We start from the raw sequence: 19,181 nt of genomic DNA on the forward strand, positions 1-19,181 counted from the left end.
GGTAGCAATCTATAGAAACTTTGTTAGCTAAGCTGCAAGTTTCTGCTCTGAACTAAATGTCTAAAGAATGATTTAAATTATACCTCTGCAAGTTCATAAGTGACTATTCTTCATATTCTTTCAAAATAGTCATTTTCAACCTTATCATGTAAATCTTTGAAATTAACTAAATATAATTCTAAAGTATTTTCTCTTTCTCTCTTTCCTCTGGGTTAAGGCAGTACACAAGAAAGTATAAACCATGGGGCAGAGAATTTCAGAAATTAATGGTTCCTCTCTTTTCAAGCAGAAGAAATTAGTTCAAATTTATACTAAAATGTTTTAATGCAATTAGTAACTAGTGCATACTTGTATTATCTCAGTTGTGCATGAACAAATTACAGTTCAGTGTTCTAAGACATTTAATTAAATAAATGTGACAATCTCATATTTTATCAAAATCTCCATCTCGATTTTGCAAATTTTTAACAAAACTAAAATGAAAGAATGAATGAATGCTGCTGTGATTACAGTGTTACAATAAAATATTGCAACAAAAAATAATTAACACTTTATTGTGATACCATTTACGATTTTCTTTTAATGTCAAATTCAAATGAAAATTCTCTATATTTCAATTAGAGATAAAAGTTACCCTGGTACTGAGTGATTTATGATGCTTCTGATACCATACTAATTAAAAATATTTTGTTGTTTAGTTCTCACCAAATCAGAAACAATATTATTATGCCAATTTATTTCAGAAAAAATTGTAATATATGTAGTATACAACTCCTTATTTATAGTGTTATTTGACTTGAAAAATGAAGCACTAGGACTCTACATTCTGACATGTTTCTCAAGGCTGTTTAAAAATACAGCACATTGGGAATTTGGCAAAGTGTTTAGATTTCCTGATATGAAGTTATATTTAAGTAATATTTGTCATAATTAAAAGATACAGCGATATCTTTTGGCTTCTTGAGTATATTCCTGTGCAAATGATGAAAGATATGTTTTTCTCTGCTGATAGAGTTTTTATATTTTCAAAGAATAACTGGCGTTAGATCTGAGTTTGTGGGATTTTATTTTTTTGAAACCTAATTAAAGCTACTAAGTAATTAAAAGTCGGGCTGAATGAAATTTGCTCAGCTGCTGTGGTTTTGTGAGCGTGCACAGTGCTTGGCAGCCTCCAGCGCCTTGGAGCAGGCTTGGAAAGGAACGTCTTCAATGGGTCTGCCTTGGAGCAGGCCTGGAAAGGAATGTCTTCAATGGGTCTTGACATGCTGGCTGGTCATGGGGTCATCTTCCCTAAGTGGGAACTGCCGAACCTTTTGCTAGCATTTGTGAATAGCAAAGAACCCAGTGTGCAGAGTTCCCTTAAAGTGAATATGACTAGCTTGTGCGGGGGGAGGGAAAAAAGAGAGCTTTCTTTAGCTTTATTTTTACCCTGCCATTCACATTTCTAACAGTATTGGTGAGATTTTGGCAAACAGTGTCTCTGTCTTCCCCCCCCCCCCCACGCCCCCGCTTCTTTCTGTGTTGACAGGGTAGAAACCGAAAGGTTTGTCGTGTATTTTGGGTAAGTGTGCTAAAGAATGTCTTGTTTTTGGTGATTCAACATTTTGCTTTGCAAGTCAGTGTTTTGGACAAGGCTGCTGTTCTGCATGACCACCAGTCTTGAGAAAGTTTGCTTGTCCACCTGCCTGTGCATGCTTTGTGTGTCCTTTTATCTTCTAAAGATAAGCTTATATGAAGTTTTTATTTTTTTTTGTATTAAGAGTTTTAAATTATGAATGCATTTTTGAGAATTATGTAATTACATGTTTTGAAGAACTTAAAAATTTTAACTTTCCTTATAGTGTACATATAACCAAGAGAACAATTAGTGTCCTTTGCTTGTGAGATTCTTATTTAACATCTTTTATGAATCTTGTGGTTTAACAAAGAATTCAGAAGCAGGGCACTCATCTCTTCCATTGGTTTTTGAGTGCATCTAAGCAATTTCTTGCCTACATTCTCTCAGTTGTCGTATAAAGAACTTTTCAAAAATTTGCCTTTTTCCAAAAGGGTAGCACATTAAAAATAAATTCATTTGTTTAATGCTCAGAATGGATTTTTATATTTCACATTCTGATCATGTTTTTTTGTCTCTTAGCGTATGTAGACATAGGAAATTTTAATTAATTAAAATATCAATGTAAATGAAATATGGACAAATTTGCAATGAAAATCATATGACTGCATTAATAATCTAAAAAGGATAACTATCTTATTATTTGGATTATATCTTCTGTGGCCACTAGTATGCTAGGTATTGGCTGTCAGATTTCCAAAAGCTGGGGAAGGATGTTAATTCAGATTCTCTATTATACAGGAAGTGTGCTGTCCTTTTTATATATTAATTGTGACTGCATTGTAATTTTGAGGTCTGATCAGCGGTACTTTTTGATTCAATAGAAAGTGACATTTGGAAAGGTTTAGAACAGCTTGCAGGATTGAGAATTCTCAAAGAGTATGCTGGCTTTTAAACCCTCAGAGCGTTACAGTCCTAGTCCCTTTGATCATTCTAATTATAGGCTGAACATAAAAACCAGAAATAAAAAACATCTTGGTTTAATATGTTCTTTTGAGATTTGTATAGGAATTGCTATAGCATGTCACGTATCTCAGATCTATTCTATTCCATTTTTTTCATGTATGTCACGCATTTTCTTTTGTAATAAAACAAAAGAAAATGCGTGAGGTTAAAATCAAGGTGAATAGAATCATATTAAAGGTCACAAAATATTTCTAAAATCTAATCACTATTTTATTTTTGGTGTGTCTTGCTTTAGTCCAAGCAGTTAACCAACTTGTATTCAGTTAGTATAATCTTACATAATGAGTTTTTTTTTTTTAAAGAAATTCAAGTGTATGTAAAGTTAAAACAATTTTATTTAAATTGTTTTTAAACTACATGTTACAAATTAACTTTTGCTAAAACTGGAAACAAATTTGTGAATTTGATACTACTTTATAAAATATATTTAAACCTTTGATTAATGTATTTTTAAGGTACATATGCAGTGTTTGGTTTCAGTCAAATATGAAAGAACCAATGAATTCAGAAATAGAAGTTCTCCCATAAATGTTATCAGTAAAACTGTTTTGATCTGAAGTGATTTTAATACACTTAAATTCAACTTAAATTTTACCTCCTAATAACCTTCATATTCATTATCTGCAGTGTTGTAAATATTTTAAATAAGACTTCAAAATTCAGAAGTAAGACTATAGGTAGTCTGTAAGACTTAGAAAGCCTGTAAAACTTTTTCCCCTCTGACTTCCCCAGGGTCAACGTGGAAAACCAAGTGCTGAAATCTGGATATACAAGCCGTGACCTAATTATTTTGGAAAATGATGATCCTGGGGGAATTTTTGAATTTTCTCCTGCTTCCAGAGGACCCTATATTATACAAGTAAGTATGAAAGAAACTTCAATCTATTCTGTACTCACAGCTTCAAAAGAACAATCTCGAAAGATTTAAACTTTTGTGGACTTTTTTTTCCTGTCCTATATATGGTACTTTACTGGCAAGAACACAGTTATCATCACTATTATTGTTATAATCATATAGATAGCATATAATGAGGGCCTTCTATATTCTCTTCCCTGTTCTAAGCACTTTGTAGTCACAGCCCTTAATCTTCACAATGAGTTAAAGAGGTCTGTGCTCTATTTCACATTTTACGAACGTGAAAAAGAGACACATTGGCATTTCTAGCTGAGCCTTAGACAGACTGCTTAAAGTTTTGATGCCAAACCTATTCAGTCCAAAATTCAGCGTGTGTGATTCTTCTGTTTTTTTTAAATACAGTTTTGAAAGGTTACTTTCCATTTACAGTTAGTACAAAATATTGGCTGTATTCCCCATGCTGTACTATATATCCTTGAGCCTGTCTTACACCCAATAGTTTGTACCTCCTCTCCCCCACCTCTCTGTTGCCCCCCCCACCCCACTGGTAACCATTAGTTTGTTCCTGTATCTGAATCTGCTTATTTTTTTGTTATATTCACTAGTTTGTTGTACTTTTTAGATTCCACGTATAAGTGATAACATACAGTGTTTGTCTTTCTCTGTCTGACTTATTTCATTCAGCATAATGCCCTCCAAGTCATCCATGTTGCTTCAAATGGCAAAATTTCGTTCTTTTTAATGGCTGAGTAGTATTCCATTGTGTGTGTGTGTGTGTGTGTGTGTGTGTGTGTGTGTGTGTGTATATACCACATCTTTATCCATTCACCTGTTGATAAACACTTAGGTTGCTTTCATATCTTGGCAATTACAAGTAATACTGTGAACATTGGGGTGCATGTATCTTTTTGAATTTTGTGGATTTTTTTAAGGAAGGAGAATCTGTAGAGCTCCACATCATCCGTTCCAGGGGAGCTCTTGTTAAGCAGTTTCTACACTACCGAATAGAGCCAAGAGATAGCAATGAATTTTATGGGAACACAGGGGTACTGGAATTTAAACCTGGGGAAAGGGAGATCGTAATCACCTTGCTATCAAGATTGGATGGGATACCAGAGGTATGGGATTTTATTTTTTCCGTGTGCTTTTGTGGAAAGTTGATAGTATCTTGTATGTTATGAATATAAATATTTTGAACATTGGCAAGGAGATACAGGAAAGGAAGTGGGCAAGAAAGGATTGAGAAGTGCTTATGTTTGGAAAATAAAAAAAAACAAGCTTAAGAAACAAAGTAAGACTTAATTCCAATTTGAATTTTCCATGTTTGTCGTACGTAAAGCAGTACCAAACAATCTGAAACGTTCAGTGTGTAATGAGTTTTCATCTCCTTTTAGGTTTATATATGTTAAACCTTATTTTATGTAGTCTGTATTGACTGAACTTTCAGTGATACAGTTTTGAACTGAAGAAATTTTTCTGTAAAACTACTCTTCTAAAGGAAATAAGTTTTAGTTGTATATTAAGGGAATCAGATATTGTTCCATTATGTTTACATACCATTGCATATGTAGCTTTTACATTAATTTTATTTTATTTACTCTTATTATTTTAAATGACTAGATCATCAGTGATAAGGTTAAGTCTTCTTACAGTTTTAATATAGTATCATGGTTTATCTTTTCCCTTTTTGAATAATGTATACTTATATCTGATGTCTCTCTTAATTGATGGAAGGATGTTAAAAATTAAAAAATCAGCTTTGTTTTTTCAGTGAGTGGCATGTTTGTGAAAAGCTGATTCTTGAATATATATATTTTAATTTCCTCTGAAAATTTCAACTTTATATTTTTCCTAATTTAACATGTTCATTTTAGTTGGATGAACATTATTGGGTGGTCCTCAGCAGCCATGGTGAACGGAAAAGCAAGTTGGGAAGTGCTACAGTTGTCAACATAACGATTCTAAAAAATGATGATCCTCATGGGATTATAGAATTTGTTTCTGATGATCTAATTGTTACGATAAATGAAAGTAAAGGAGACGATACCTATAGTGGTAATTTATTCTACTTTTTATATTCTATTACTGTTTACTAAAGAAGAAATTAGTCATATGTTTAGTTTATTTCTTTAGTAAATAGTTATTTTTAGTTGTCCAACCGCTGAGAAATTACATGTAGTACAGAAATTGGTGTTTTAAAAAATCATATTTAAGATTGCTAGTTTTATTTCTTACATAGTATTGTGATGATGACTTCAGTTATATTTTGATTTCAATTAACCGTATGTGGTAGAACTCAAACACTCAAAAGAATGAGTTGAGTCAAATAGGAAAAGCTTTAAGAGTTACTGCTAGGGAACTATTGCAGTGGCACAAAATGAGATGTATAGATAGGTTATTTTTAGAGCTGTGTCTGTCTGGGTAAGAAAATCACTTTTGAGTATGCAGCTTCCTCTAGCTGCCCTTAACAAATATCCTTATAGGACTTTGTGATAGGTGTACCTAATTAGTCACCATTCTGCTCCTTTTGCTGAATGACTTTTAAAATCAAAAACTGTGATAGAAAAGATCAAGTCCATTTATTTTATCAATCGTATACCTACAGAGGGAAGACTAGGTTAATTTATATATATACCTTGAGGCTGGGCTAAGGAAATAATTGGTTTTTATTAAAAAGAGGGCTTATTTTTACTTTTATTTGAACAATTTCTTCACTCATTTTAAAATTGTTTAATATATGCTCATATATGTTATACCCATTTGTATTTCACAGCTGTTTATGGTGTAATAAGAAATCGAGGCAACTTTGGTGATGTTAATGTATCATGGGTGGTTAGTCCAGACTTTACGCAAGATGTATTTCCTGTCCAAGGGACTATTTTCTTTGGAGATCAGGAATTTTCAAAAAATATCACCATTTACTCCCTTCCAGATGAGGTAAATGTTACACAAATAACTCTCTCTTTTTTGTTTAATAATTATTTTTTAAAATAATTAAACATCTGGTAATTTACTTTGTCATGAGAGTATGTGATAAAGCAGCAGTCCCCAACCTTTTTGGCACCAGGGACCAGTTTTGTGGAAGACAGTTTTTCCCCTGATGGGGGTGGGGGTAGGCAGGGGGTGGGGGATGGTTCAGACGGTAATGTGAGCGATGGGGAGCGGCCGATGAAGCTTCACTTGCTCCCCTGCCGCTCACCTCCTGCTGTGAGGCCCAGTTCCTAACAGGCTGCAGAGGCCCAGGGGTTGGGGACCCCTGTAAAGAACCCATGTGTGATAATGTCTGACTATAAGCCAAAATAGAAATATTACTTTTGGTTTCCCTGAAGGCATTTTTAACTCTTAGAACTGATAGTTGCTGGTGACACTGCGTAGGTGCCAAATATCAGGGATTCATACTTGTGAGAGAGGTTAAGCACTTGGTTTGTACTTAGGCCCTTTGAGGATGAGGGCACCATCTACCAAGTATCCTATGGTGCACTCTCAGAATCAGGACATTGGACCAGATGGATGGTGGATTCAGGGTAATGCAGAGAAAGAAGTTAGTAACAATGGGGTGGACCTTTCTGAGGGACACTGTGCTTCGAATAGGTATGGAAACCTGTCTCCTTTCCTTCACACTTGTGCCTCGAGAGACAAAGTTCCAACACTGTTCCATTTTAGGGTCTGGAGAAGACGGGCTTACATGGATGAGAAAGAGAAACAGTGTCCATCTGGGGAGCCATATAAGCTCAGAGATGTGGGGAGTCTCATCTTGTTAGGACAGGGGAATGAGGTCTTTGTGATGTACTTCGGTGAAACTTAAGTAAGGTTTGTAAGGGGCCTTTGAGAGCTAGCTGAGCTTTTGTTATGATTATGAATTCTGTTCTAAGTGTGTCAAAAAGTTATTTTTCTGTTCCATTGTTTTTCCTTAAAAACAATATATATCCTATTTTCTTATAGAAATAACTTAAGCTATATAGTATTTCTGTTTTTAACTTACGTAAGGCAAAATATCTCTATTTCCATTAAATTTTATAGTGAGTCAAAATAAAGTGACTGTTTGGATGAATGTACATTAAAATTTTGAGGGGTTCTGAGGCCTACTTGAATAATTTAGAGTGGTTCTGCCTCAGAAGTAGAAACAAACATTAGTACCGTTATTAATAAAGCTCTTTTTCAAAAAAGATAAAAATAATTTAGGAATATGTAGTGGAATTATTTATACAAATCACCTGACTAAAAGCATGTGTAACGTTTTCCAAAAGATTCCAGAGGAAATGGAGGAATTTACCATTATCCTACTTAATGCCACTGGAGGAGCTAAAATAGGAAATAAAACTACTGCAACTCTGAGGATTAGAAGAAATGATGACCCCATTTATTTTGCAGGTGGTATTGCTTTCTTATTTGAGTGAGTTCACATCTTTCTTGAACAGTATAAAAATACTTCTTTTCAATAATTGTTTTAAGTGAACATTTTCAATAAAGCACAATTGTTGCTTGTTTAAATAGGATTTCATAATTTGTTTGGATGATCATTATTCAAACTCTTTGACGTTTTAACAAATACTTTTAAGGATCTTCTGAAGGAAAAAGAAAATAAAATAACTACTATTTTATTAGCTTTGTTCTCCTCCCACTTTTAAATTCCAAGGTATTTTCTTTCCATTGTGCAAAAATGAACACTCTTCCAGTATACAGTGTAGCCAGTTCAGGGTCTGCGTATTGTACTTAATGAATGGTTACTTACTATAATTACTATTATTTAAGGGACATATAAGTTGACGTATAAATTAAGGTCTCCCCATTTTTGCCACTTTAATGCTTTCTTTAGAACTGTCTTTTCCACCTGAGATATCTTTTAGTTTTATTTGGTATCTAATCTATTGGTATCTAATTCTTTCTTAAGTCATTTTTGCAAGATGTTCAATTTATAACTGTAGGACTCTTAAACCTCTTGAGTATTATTGATTTATATTTTAACCTTCAGTTAACATGTACTTAATGAGTTAGTCCTGTGTTCAGTCTTCTACTAACCCTGAAGAAGAAGTGGCAAAAATAAAACCTAAGATATCTGGGCCTATTCTCAAGGAACTTATGGTCTAAATTTGAAAATAAAGTGTATGAAACAGTAGTCAGAGGATTCCAGACAGTATGTAATTTACTGACAAATTGGATATTGAAGACAATGGATTCCATAGGAGTCAAGGCAAGAGGAAGGCCATTGACTAGAAGTAATCAGAGGAGACCTCATGTAGGCGTTGGGATCAGAGCTGAGTCTTTAAGTAAAGACACAGTGGAGTTCATTTCTTGTGGGGGGCAGGGAGAAACATGTGATCTGAAAATATGGAGGTGGAATCAGAAAAGCTCACACGTTTCTTCTTATCTTTATGAATATTTCAGAACCTCGTGTAGTGAGGGTTCGGGAAGGTGAGACTGCTGACTTTATCGTTCTCAGAAATGGATCTGTTGATGTTGCCTGCACCGTCCAATATGCTACCATGGATGGGAATGCTACCGCCAGAGAGGGGGACTTTGTTCCCATTGAAAAAGGAGAAATGCTTGTTTTTGCGGTTGGAAGTAGAGAGCAGAACATATCTGTATTCATTAATGAAGATGATATCCCAGAAACAGATGAGTCCTTTTATATAATCCTCTTTAATTCAACAGGTAAATAAATTACATTTATGGCATATCTGTTGTTTCAGTGCTTTTATGAGATGACATTAAGCATTTAACTGTCACCTGGGATTGTTCAAGAGCAAAATTGTTTATTTCATTGCTTTCTTGAGGGAAGGGCTGAGGAATATATGTGTTGAGACTTCGTGTACCTGGTATACTCTACGTCATTATTCTTAATCTTTTTTCACAATATAGCACACATAGAAAATTATGTTATTATTATATGAGGAATAGAAATCTTTTAGCTAAAGCTACCCTAAGTCTTTTCTAGTCATCCAAGGGCTTAGGGCATCTGTAGTCTCTTCCCTCCTAGCAGGGTGCTGGGCATAGTGGTTGGGAAGCTGCATTCTGTGGGTGACTTGAGCCCAATTGGCTCTACAGCCACAATGCATGACAATTTGCAGGAGGGGAAATTCCTTCTTCTCCATGCTATAAATGAAGCAGGATGTTTTGTCCCCATTATATGGGTCCTGAGAATGTTTTGACCCCATCTTTAGTAAATTAGAGGGATTATAGCTTCTTTTGGTATTTATTTTATTCTTTTAAGAGTACATAGACTTATTTTTTTCCTTAATCTTCTAGATTAAGAAGACATGATACTCCATCACCCCTGAATACGCGAGTGTGTTTTTTTCTATATACTAGGACATTTTCCTACATAACCACAATATAGCCATTGAAATCAGGTTAACATTAATACAATTATTGCCTCAGACCCCATTCAGATTTCTCCAGTTTTCCCAACAATGTCCTTTCTAGCAAAAACGATCCTTTCCTAAATCATGCATTGCATTTAATTGCTGTCTCTTAATCTCTTCAGTCTGGAATAGAGTCTTTCCTTGACTTGCATGACCTTTGTAATATAGAAGATTACAGGGCAGTTGTTTTGTTGAATGTCCTTCATTTTGGTTTGTTTGATGTTCCTCATGATTAGATTCAGGCTTTGCATCCTTGGCAGGAATTTCATAGTTGTAATTCTGTGTTCCCATTATATCTCTCCTGTTGGCACATGATTTTGTTTTGTCCCTTTACTGCCATGTTTACTTTGACCACAGTTTAGGTGGTGAAGCCAGGCTTCTCTACTGTACTTTTCGTTCCTTTGTAATTAATAAATATTTTGTGGGGGAGATAGTTTATGTAAATATCCTGTTACTCATCAAACTTCCAATTTTTTCATTGATATATTTATCAGTATGGACTCATGATTTCTGTTTAATGCAGTGGGTTATATTTCGCTATCATTTCTTTTTTAACATCTTTATTAGAGTATAATTGCTTTACAGCGTGTTAGTTTCTGCTTTATAACAAAGGGAATCAGCTATACATATACATGTATTCCCATATCTCCTCCCTCTTGCGTCTCCCACCCACCCTCCCTATCCCACCCGTCTAGGTGGTCACATAGCACCGAGCTGACCTCCCTGTGCTATGTGGCTGCTTCCCATTAGCTATCTATTTCACATTTGGTAGTGTATATATGTCCATGCCACTCTCTCGTTTAGTCCCAGCTTACCCTTCCCCCTCCCCGTGTCCTCAAGTCCATTCTCTACATCTTTATTCCTGTCTGCCCCTAGGTTCTTCAGAACCTTGTTTTTTTTTTTTTTTAAGATTCCATATGTATGTGTTAGCATACGGTATTTGTTTTTCTCTTTCTAACTTACTTCACTCTGTATGACAGACTCTAGGTCCATCCACGTCACTACAAATAACTCAATTTCGTTTCTTTTTATGGCTGAGTAATATTCCATTGTCTATATGTGCCACATCATCTTTATCCATACATCTGTCGATGGGCACTTAGGTTGCTTCCATGTCCTGGCTATTGTAAATAGAGGTGCAATGAACATTGTGGTACATGACTCTTTTTGAAGTATGGTTTTCTCAGCGTATATGCCCAGTAGTGGGATTGCTGGGTCGTATGATAGTTCTATTTTTAGTTTTTCAAGGAACCACCATACTGTTCTCCATAGTGGCTGTATCAGTTTACATTCCCACCAACAGTGCAAGAGGGTTCCCTTTTCTCCACACCCTCTCCAGCATTTATTGTTGTAGATTTTTTCATGATGGCCATTCTGACTGGTATGAGGTGATACATCATTGTAGTGTTGATTTGCATTTCTGTAATGATCAGTGATGTTGAGCATGCTGTCATGGTTCTTTGGCAATCTGTATATCTTCTTTAGAGAAATGTCTGTTTAGGTCTTCTACCCATTTTTGGATTGGGTTGTTTGTTTTTTTGATATTGAGCTGCATGAGCTGCTTGTATGTTTTGGAGATTAATCGTTTTTCAGTTGCTTCATTTGCAAATATTTTCTCCCATTCTGAGGGTTGTATTTTTGTCTTGTTTATGTTTTCCTTTGCTGTGTAAAAACTTTTAAGTTTCATTAGGTCTCATTTGTTTATTTTTGTTTTTATTTCCATTTCTCTAGGAGGTGGGTCAGAAAGGATCTTGCTGTGATTTATGTCAGGGTGTTCTGCCTATGTTTTCCTCTAAGAGTTTTATAGTGTCTGGCTTTACACTTAGATCTTTCATCCATTTTGAGTTTATTTTTGTGTATGATGTTAGGGAGTGTTCTAATTTCATTCTTTTACGTGTAGCTGTCCATTTTTCCCTGCACCACTTATTGAAGAGGCTGTCTTTTCTCCATTGTATATTCTTGCCTCCTTTATCAAAAATAAGGTGACCATAGGTGTGTGGGTTTATCTCTGGGCTTTCTATCCTGTTCCACTGATCTATATTTCGGTTTTTGTGCCCGTACCATACTGTCTTGATTTCTGTAGCTTTGTAGTATAGTCTGAAGTCCAGGAGCCTGATTCCTCCAGCTCCATTTTTCTTTCTCAAGATTGCTTTGGCTATTCGGGGTCTTTTGTGTTTCCATACAAACTGTGAAATTTTTTGTTCTAGTTCTGTGAAAAATGCCATTGGTAGTTTGATAGGGATTACATTGAATCTGTAGATTGCTTTGGTAGTATATTCATTTTCACAATGTTGCTTCTTCCAATCCAAGAACATGGTATATCTCTCGATCTGTTTGTATCATCTTTAATTTCTTTTATCAGTGTCTTATAGTTTTCTGCATACAGGTCTTTTGTCTCCTTAGGTAGGTTTATTGCTAGGTATTTTATTCTTTTTGTTGCAGTAGTAAATGGGAGTGTTTCCTTAATTCCTCTTTCAGACTTTTCATCATCATTAGTGTATAGGAATGTCAGAGATTTCTGTGTATTAATTTTGTATCCTGCTACTTTACCAAATTCATTGATTAGCTCTACTAGTTTTCTGGTAGCATCTTTAGGATTCTCTATGTATATTATCATGTGGTCTGCAAACAGTGACAGCTTTACTTCTTCTTTTCCGATGTGGATTCCTTTTATTTCTTTTTCTTCTCTGATTACTGTGGTTAAAACTTCCTAAACTATGTTGAATAATAGTGGTGAGAGTGGGCAACCTTGTCTTGTTCCTGATCTTAGAGGAAATGGTTTCAGTTTTTCACTATTGAGAATGATGTTTCCTGTGGGTTTGTCATATATGGCCTTTATTATGTTGAGGTAAGTTCCCTCTGTGCCTACTTTCTGGAGGGTTTTTATCATAAATTGGTGTTGAATTTTGTCAAAAGCTTTTTCTGCATCTATTGAGATTATCATATGGTTTTTCTCCTTCAGTTGGTTAATATGGTGTATCACATTGATTGATTTGCATATATTGAAGAATCCTTGCACTCCTGGGATAAACCCCACTTGATCATGGTGTATGATCCTTTTAATGTGATGTTGGATTCTGTTTGCTAGTATTTTGTTGAGGATTTTTGCATCTGTGTTCATCAGTGATATTGACCTGTAGTTTTCTTTCTTTGTGATATCTTTGTCTGATTTTGGTATCAGGGTGATGGTGGCCTCATAGAATGAGCTAGGGAGTGTTCCTCCCTCTGCTATATTTTGTAAGAGTTTGAGAAGGATAGGTGTTAGCTCTTCTCTAAATGTTTGATAGAATTTGCCTGTGAAACCATCAGGTCCTAAGCTTTTCTTTGCTGGAAGATTTTTAATCACAGTTTCAATTTCAGTGCTTGTGATTGGTCTCTTTATATTTTCTATTTCTTCCTGGTTCAGTTTCGGAAGATTGTGCTTTTCTAAGAATTTGTCCAGTTCTTCCAGGTTGTCCATTTTATTGGCATAGAGTTGCTTATAATATTGTCTCATGATTCTTTGTATTTCTGCAGTGTCAGTTGTTACTTCTCCTTTTTCATTTCTAGTACTATTGATTTGAGTCTTCTCCCTTTTTTTCTTGATGAGTCTGGCTAATGGTTTATTAATTTTGTTTATCTTCTCATAGAATCAGCTTTTCGTTTTATTGATCTTTGCTATCATTTCCTTCATTTCTTTTTCATTTATTTCTGATCTGATCTTTATGATTTCTTTCCTTCTGCTAACTTTAGGGTTATTTTTTGTTCTTTCTCTAATTGCTTTAGGTGTAAGGTTAGGTTGTTTTTTTGAGGTGTTTCTTGTTTCTTGAGGTAGGATTGTATTGGTATAAACTTCCCTCTTAGAACTGCTTTTGCTGCATCCCATAGGTTTTGGGTCATCATGTTATAATTGTCATTTGTTTCTAGGTATTTTTTTGATTTCTTCAGTGATCTCTTGGTTATTTAATACTGTATTGTTTAGCCTCCATGTGTTTGTATTTTTTACAGATTTTTTCCTATAATTGATATCTAGTCTCATAGCGTTGTGGTTGGAAAAGATACTTGATACAATTTCAATTTTCTTAAATTTAGCAAGGCTTGATTTGTGACCCAATGTATGATCTATCCTGGAGTTTGTTCCATGAGCACTTGAGAAGAAAGTGTATTCTGTTGTTTTTTGGATGGAATGTCCTATAAATATCAATTAAGTCCATCTCATTTAAAGTATCATTTAAAGCTTGTGTTTCCTTATGTATTTTCAATTTGGATGATGTGTCCATTGGTGAAGGTGGGGTGTTGAAGTCCCCTACTATGATTGTGTTACTGTCAATTTCCCCTTTTACAGCTGTTAGCATTTGCCTTATGTATTGAAGTACTCCAGTGTTGGGTTCATAAATATTTACAACTATTATATCTTCCTCTTGGACTGATCCCTTGATCATTATGTAGTGTCCTTCTTTGTCTCTTTTTGTAATAATCTTTAAGTCTGTTTTGTCTGATATGAGAATTGCTACTCAGCTTCCTTTTGATTTCCATTTGCATGGAATATCTTTTTCCATCCCCTCACTTTCAGTCTAGGTCTGAAGTCGGTCTCTTGTAGACAGCATATATACGGGTCTTGTTTTTGTACCCATTCAGCCAGTCTATGTCTTTTGGTTGGAGCATTTAATCCATTTACATTTAAGGTAGTTATCGATATGTATGTTCCTGTTTCCATTTTCTTAATTATTTTTGGTTTGTTATTGTAGGTGTTTTCCTTCTCTTGTGTTTCCTGCCTAGAGAAGTTCCTTTAGCATTTGTTGTAAAGCTGGTTTGGTGGTGCTGAATTCTCTTAGCTTTTGCTTGTTTGTCTGTAAAAGTTTTAATTTCTCCTTTGAATCTGAATGAGATCCTTGCTGGGAAGAGTAATCTTGGTTATAGGTTTTTCCCTTTGATCACTTTAAATATGTCCTGCCACTCCCTTCTGGCTTGCAGAGTTTCTGCTGAAAGATCAGCTGTTAACCTTATGGGGATTCCCTTGTATGTTATTTGTTGTTTTTCCCTTGCTGCTTTTAATATTTTTTCTTTGTATTTGGTTTTTGATAGTTTGATTAGTATGTGTCTTAGCGTGTTTCTCCTTGGATTTATCTGTATGGGACTCTCTGCGCTTCCTGGAGTTGATTATTTCCTTTCCCATATTAGGGAAGTTTTCAGCTATAATGTCTTCAAATATTTTCTCAGTCCCTTTCTTTTTCTCTTCTTCTTCTGAGACCCCTATAATTCGAATGTTTGTGTATTTAATGTTGTCCCAGAGGCTCTGAGACTGTCCTCAGTTCTTTTCATTCTTTTTTCTTTATTCTGCTCTGCAGTAGTTATTTCCACTATTTTATCTTCCAGGTCACTTATCCGTTCTTCTGCCTCAGTTATTCTGCCATTGATCCCATCTAGAGTATTTTTAATTTCATTTATTGTGTTGTTCATCATTGTGTGTTTCATCTTTAGTTCTTCTAAGTCCTTGTTAAATGTTTCTTGCATTTTCTCTATTCTATTTACAAGATTTTGGATCATCTTTACTATCATTATTCTGAATACTTTTTCAGGTAGACTGCCTATTTCCTCTTCATCTGTTAGGTCTGGTGGGTTTTTGCCTTGCTCCTTCATCTGCTGTGTGTTTCTCTGTCTTCTCATTTTGCTTAACTTACTGTGTTTGGGGTCTCCTTTTCGCATGCTGCAGGTTTGTAGTTCCCGTTGTTTTTGGTGTCTGCCCCCAATGACTAAGGTTGGTTCTGAAGGTTGTGTAGGATTCCTGGTGGAAGGGACTGGTGCCTGTTTTCTGGTAGATGAGGCTGGATCTTGTCTTTCTGGTGGGCAGGACTGCGTCTGGTGGTGTGTTTTGGGGTGTTTGTGACCTTATTATTATTTTAGGCAACCTCTCTGCTAATGGGTGGGGTTGTGTTCGTCTCTTGTTAGTTGTTTGGCATAGGGTGTCCAGCACTGTAGCTTGCTGTTCGTAGAGTGGAGCTGGGTCTTAGCGTTGAGATGGAGCTCTTTGGGAGAGCTTTTGCAGCTTGATATTACATGGAGCCCGGAGGTCTCTGGTGGACGAGTATCCTCAATTCGGCTCTCCCACATCAGAGGCCCAGGTCTGACACCCAGCCAGAGCACCAAGACCCTGTCAGCTACATGTCTCAGAAGAAAAGGGAGAAAAAAAAGGAAGAAAGAAAAAATAAATAAAAAGAAATAAAGTTATTAAAATAAAAAATAATAAATAAAAAAGTTATTAAAAATAAAAAAATTTTAAAAGTAATTTAAGAAAGAAAAAAGAAAGAAGGAAGAGAGCAGCCAAACCAAAAAACAAATCCACGAGTGATAAAAAGCGCTAAGAACTATACTAAGAAAAAAAAAGGACAGATGGAACCCTAGGACAAATGGTAAAAGCAAAGCTACACAGACAAAATCACACAAAGAAGCATACACATACACACTCACAAAAAGAGAAAAAGGAAAAAAAAAAGTACATATCTTTTGTGAAGTCTGAGGTCTTCTGCCAGCGTTCAGTAGGTGTTCTGTAGGAGTTGTTCCATATGTAGATGTATTTCTGATGTTTTTGTGGGGAAGAAGGTGATGTCCACATGATACTCCTCCGCCATCTTGAAGGTGTCTCAGGAAATTTATTGCAGATGACCTCATCGTCTGAGGGGCCCACACGCCGCCAGGGTGACTACCTTTGCTTGCCGTCCAGTACCTTTCATGGTGACTGTGGCCGCCACCTCCGAGCAACTGACACTAACAACTACTCGCCCTATTTCGCTATCATTGTTTACTTTGATGGTCACATTGTCCCAGATTTGGCCAGTGGTAGCCTGTGCAAGATGACTTCTTTGTCTTTGTGACCTGTCGCTATTATTCTGTGAGCATTTTCTTACTTCCTGGAACAGCAAGCTATTCCAGACTCATCTTATACTTTTCCTGTCAAAACCCTGAAATCAGTCATTTTTTCAAGGAGCCCTGACTCCGCTTAGTGAGGAATGTTATTTATTTATTTTATTATTTTTATTTTTTGGCTGTGTTGGGTCTTTGTTGCTGCGTGGAGGCTTTCTCTAGTTGCGGTGAGCAGGGGATACTCTTTGTTGTGGTGCACGGGCTTCTCATTGCGGTGGCTTCTCCTGTTGCAGTGCATGGGCTCTAGGTGTGCAGGCCTTAGTAGTTGTGGCTCACGGGCTCTAGAGGAAAGGCTCAGTAGTTGTGGTGCACAGGCTCAGTAGTTGTGGCTCGCAGGCTCTAGAGTAGTTGTGGTGCACGGGCTTAGTTGTTCCGCGGCATGTGGGATCTTCCCAGACCAGGGCTTGAACCCGTGTACCCTGCATTGTTAGGTGGATTTTCAACCACTGCACCACCAGGGAAAGCTCAAGAATGTTCTGTAGAAACCAGGACCTCTGCACTAGGTATGCTAATTATTATTGAGTTTATGGTCCTCCTAGGTCCTCTTACAGAGATAGGAAATATATGTATGTATGTATGAATTTATGTATATACACATGCACATTAACATCTGTAGTTCTGTACCCAACTGTATACATTGAAGACCATTAGTTCACCTAGGGTGTCCATTTCTATCCAATATCACAAGTTTTATTCTCGTTTTCATATTTATCCCTTCCTCCACTGGTAATGAGCAGTCCAACTCCGATTATCTTTAATATCAATATATTTACTTATTTGATTAATTCACCTCGTGTGTAACCACTTTCCCATTGCTTCGTTTACCTTCTTCCCACAATGAGTTTGCTTTTCTTACTGCAGTAGTGTTCTAGCTTCCTGCTCTAGGCCAACCCCCTACCCTCATGTGGATGCCCTCCCACTCCACTCAGACTCCATCATCGAACCCCAAGCTTTTCTCTGTTGGAGATGCCTTCCTTACCCTGCGTGAGCTCTAACCTTGTGTTGGGTCACTGTGGTGTCGTATCCCTAACTCACAGCGTGCCTGCGTACGTTGTGCTCTACCTCTTAGACTGAAATATTAAGAAAGAAGAAGAGGAAAAGAAAGAGATCACTTAATTTTTGTTTGTGCTGTGTTTATCATTCTCCCTATTCCTTTGTCTCTTTCTCTTTGTGTCTTTCTTCCTATTCCCCTTCCTCTCCATTATTTTCAATATCACCTATGACATGTTGCATAACAAATGCACATTATAGCAGAACCCTGCCAAAATTAGGCGTTCTTGTTTTTATTTGTTTTTGTTAGATTTTATGATATATTTTAAGTTATTTTATTACTCCATAATGTCAGGATTTTCTATACAGTGATTTACTGTCTTTTTTTATGTTTTTTTCCTCTTTCCATTTGCTAATCATCAAGTAAGGTTGAGTACAATTGTATATTTATATAAATTATTTTTAATGTGCTGGTTTGCCACGTATTTCTTTTTCTCTAATTTTAGTTTTAGGTGTTGTCCTCATCTAATTTTCAAAGTTTTATTTGTATCAGTTTAGCGAACTTTGATAAATACCAATGACTGAGCATCTACCCTGCTAGGGGATGACATTGATTAAGAAGCATTTGTACAAGGACTTAACAGTAATATTGTGTGTGTGTGCGCACCTGAGTGTGTGTACGTGTCAGTGTGTGTGTGTATTAATATAAGGTGATAATCGCTATGCCAGATTGACAAAGTGTGAAGTGCTGTAGGAACACAGTAGAGGATGCACTTAACTTGGGAATTCAAGGAAGAATTCCCGGAAGAGTTGTTGCTTGAGCTGGGTCCTGAGGAGTGAAAATAAGTGAATAAAGGTTGGGAAGACTTTTGCTCACAGAGGGAACAGCTCCAGTAAGAGGAAAAACTATGGACCTCAGGGGAGTGATGAGAAGAGACCTAATTTATTGGCTGTAATGGTGCCAACATGCTGTGGAAACAATTGGAGTAGAAAGGAATCAGGTTCAACATCATAAAGATTGCTTTGTTCCATGTATGACCAGATCAGACTCTGCTGCCTAAAGGCGGAGATCTAAAGGGAAATAATTGGGTTGCCCAAAAGGTTCGTTCAGGTTTTTCCATAAGATGTTTTGGAAAAACCCGAATGAACTTTTTGGTCAATCCAATATTTAAGCCAGTGATTCTAATTAATATATCTTATGGGATAATACTTTAATTTTTATGAAATGAAAGAATCTACCTCAAAATGTTGAAATTTGATAAAGCTATGTTTTTAATTTCTAATTAAACTATTGAGGTGATATTCCTATTGCAAAGAAAAATATGTATGTTTTTCAGTGAAGTAGTTCTTCTGTAATTAAACATTTCTTCAGAGACAGGTCACATTAAACTTATTTAGCCATCTCTTTCATTTATTTATGACCTTCAATGAGGAAATTCTTCCTGGAATTTGAACCTTATTTTAAACTGTTTCTTAGTTTAAAAATACAAAT

General features: G+C 35.9%; 1 protein-coding gene across 1 annotated transcript in view; it reads left to right on the forward strand.

Moving 5' to 3' along the window:
- ADGRV1 (adhesion G protein-coupled receptor V1) overlaps positions 1-19,181 on the forward strand; it is a 199,633-nt gene that overhangs the window by 41,132 nt on the left and 139,320 nt on the right. Inside the window, exons 12-18 of the mRNA XM_089908569.1 lie at positions 3,314-3,440; positions 4,370-4,555; positions 5,312-5,492; positions 6,211-6,374; positions 7,685-7,811; positions 8,823-9,089; positions 16,415-16,615. Of these exons, the coding sequence (XP_089764695.1) occupies positions 3,314-3,440; positions 4,370-4,555; positions 5,312-5,492; positions 6,211-6,374; positions 7,685-7,811; positions 8,823-9,089; positions 16,415-16,615 (1,253 nt within the window). The remainder of the gene's footprint in view (positions 1-3,313; positions 3,441-4,369; positions 4,556-5,311; positions 5,493-6,210; positions 6,375-7,684; positions 7,812-8,822; positions 9,090-16,414; positions 16,616-19,181) is intronic.

This window comes from Delphinapterus leucas, chromosome 3 (assembly GCF_059928025.1).
Source record: "Delphinapterus leucas isolate spDelLeu-1000000601 "Yukka" chromosome 3, BTC_Dleu_Yukka2, whole genome shotgun sequence".
NCBI lineage: Eukaryota > Metazoa > Chordata > Mammalia > Artiodactyla > Monodontidae > Delphinapterus > Delphinapterus leucas.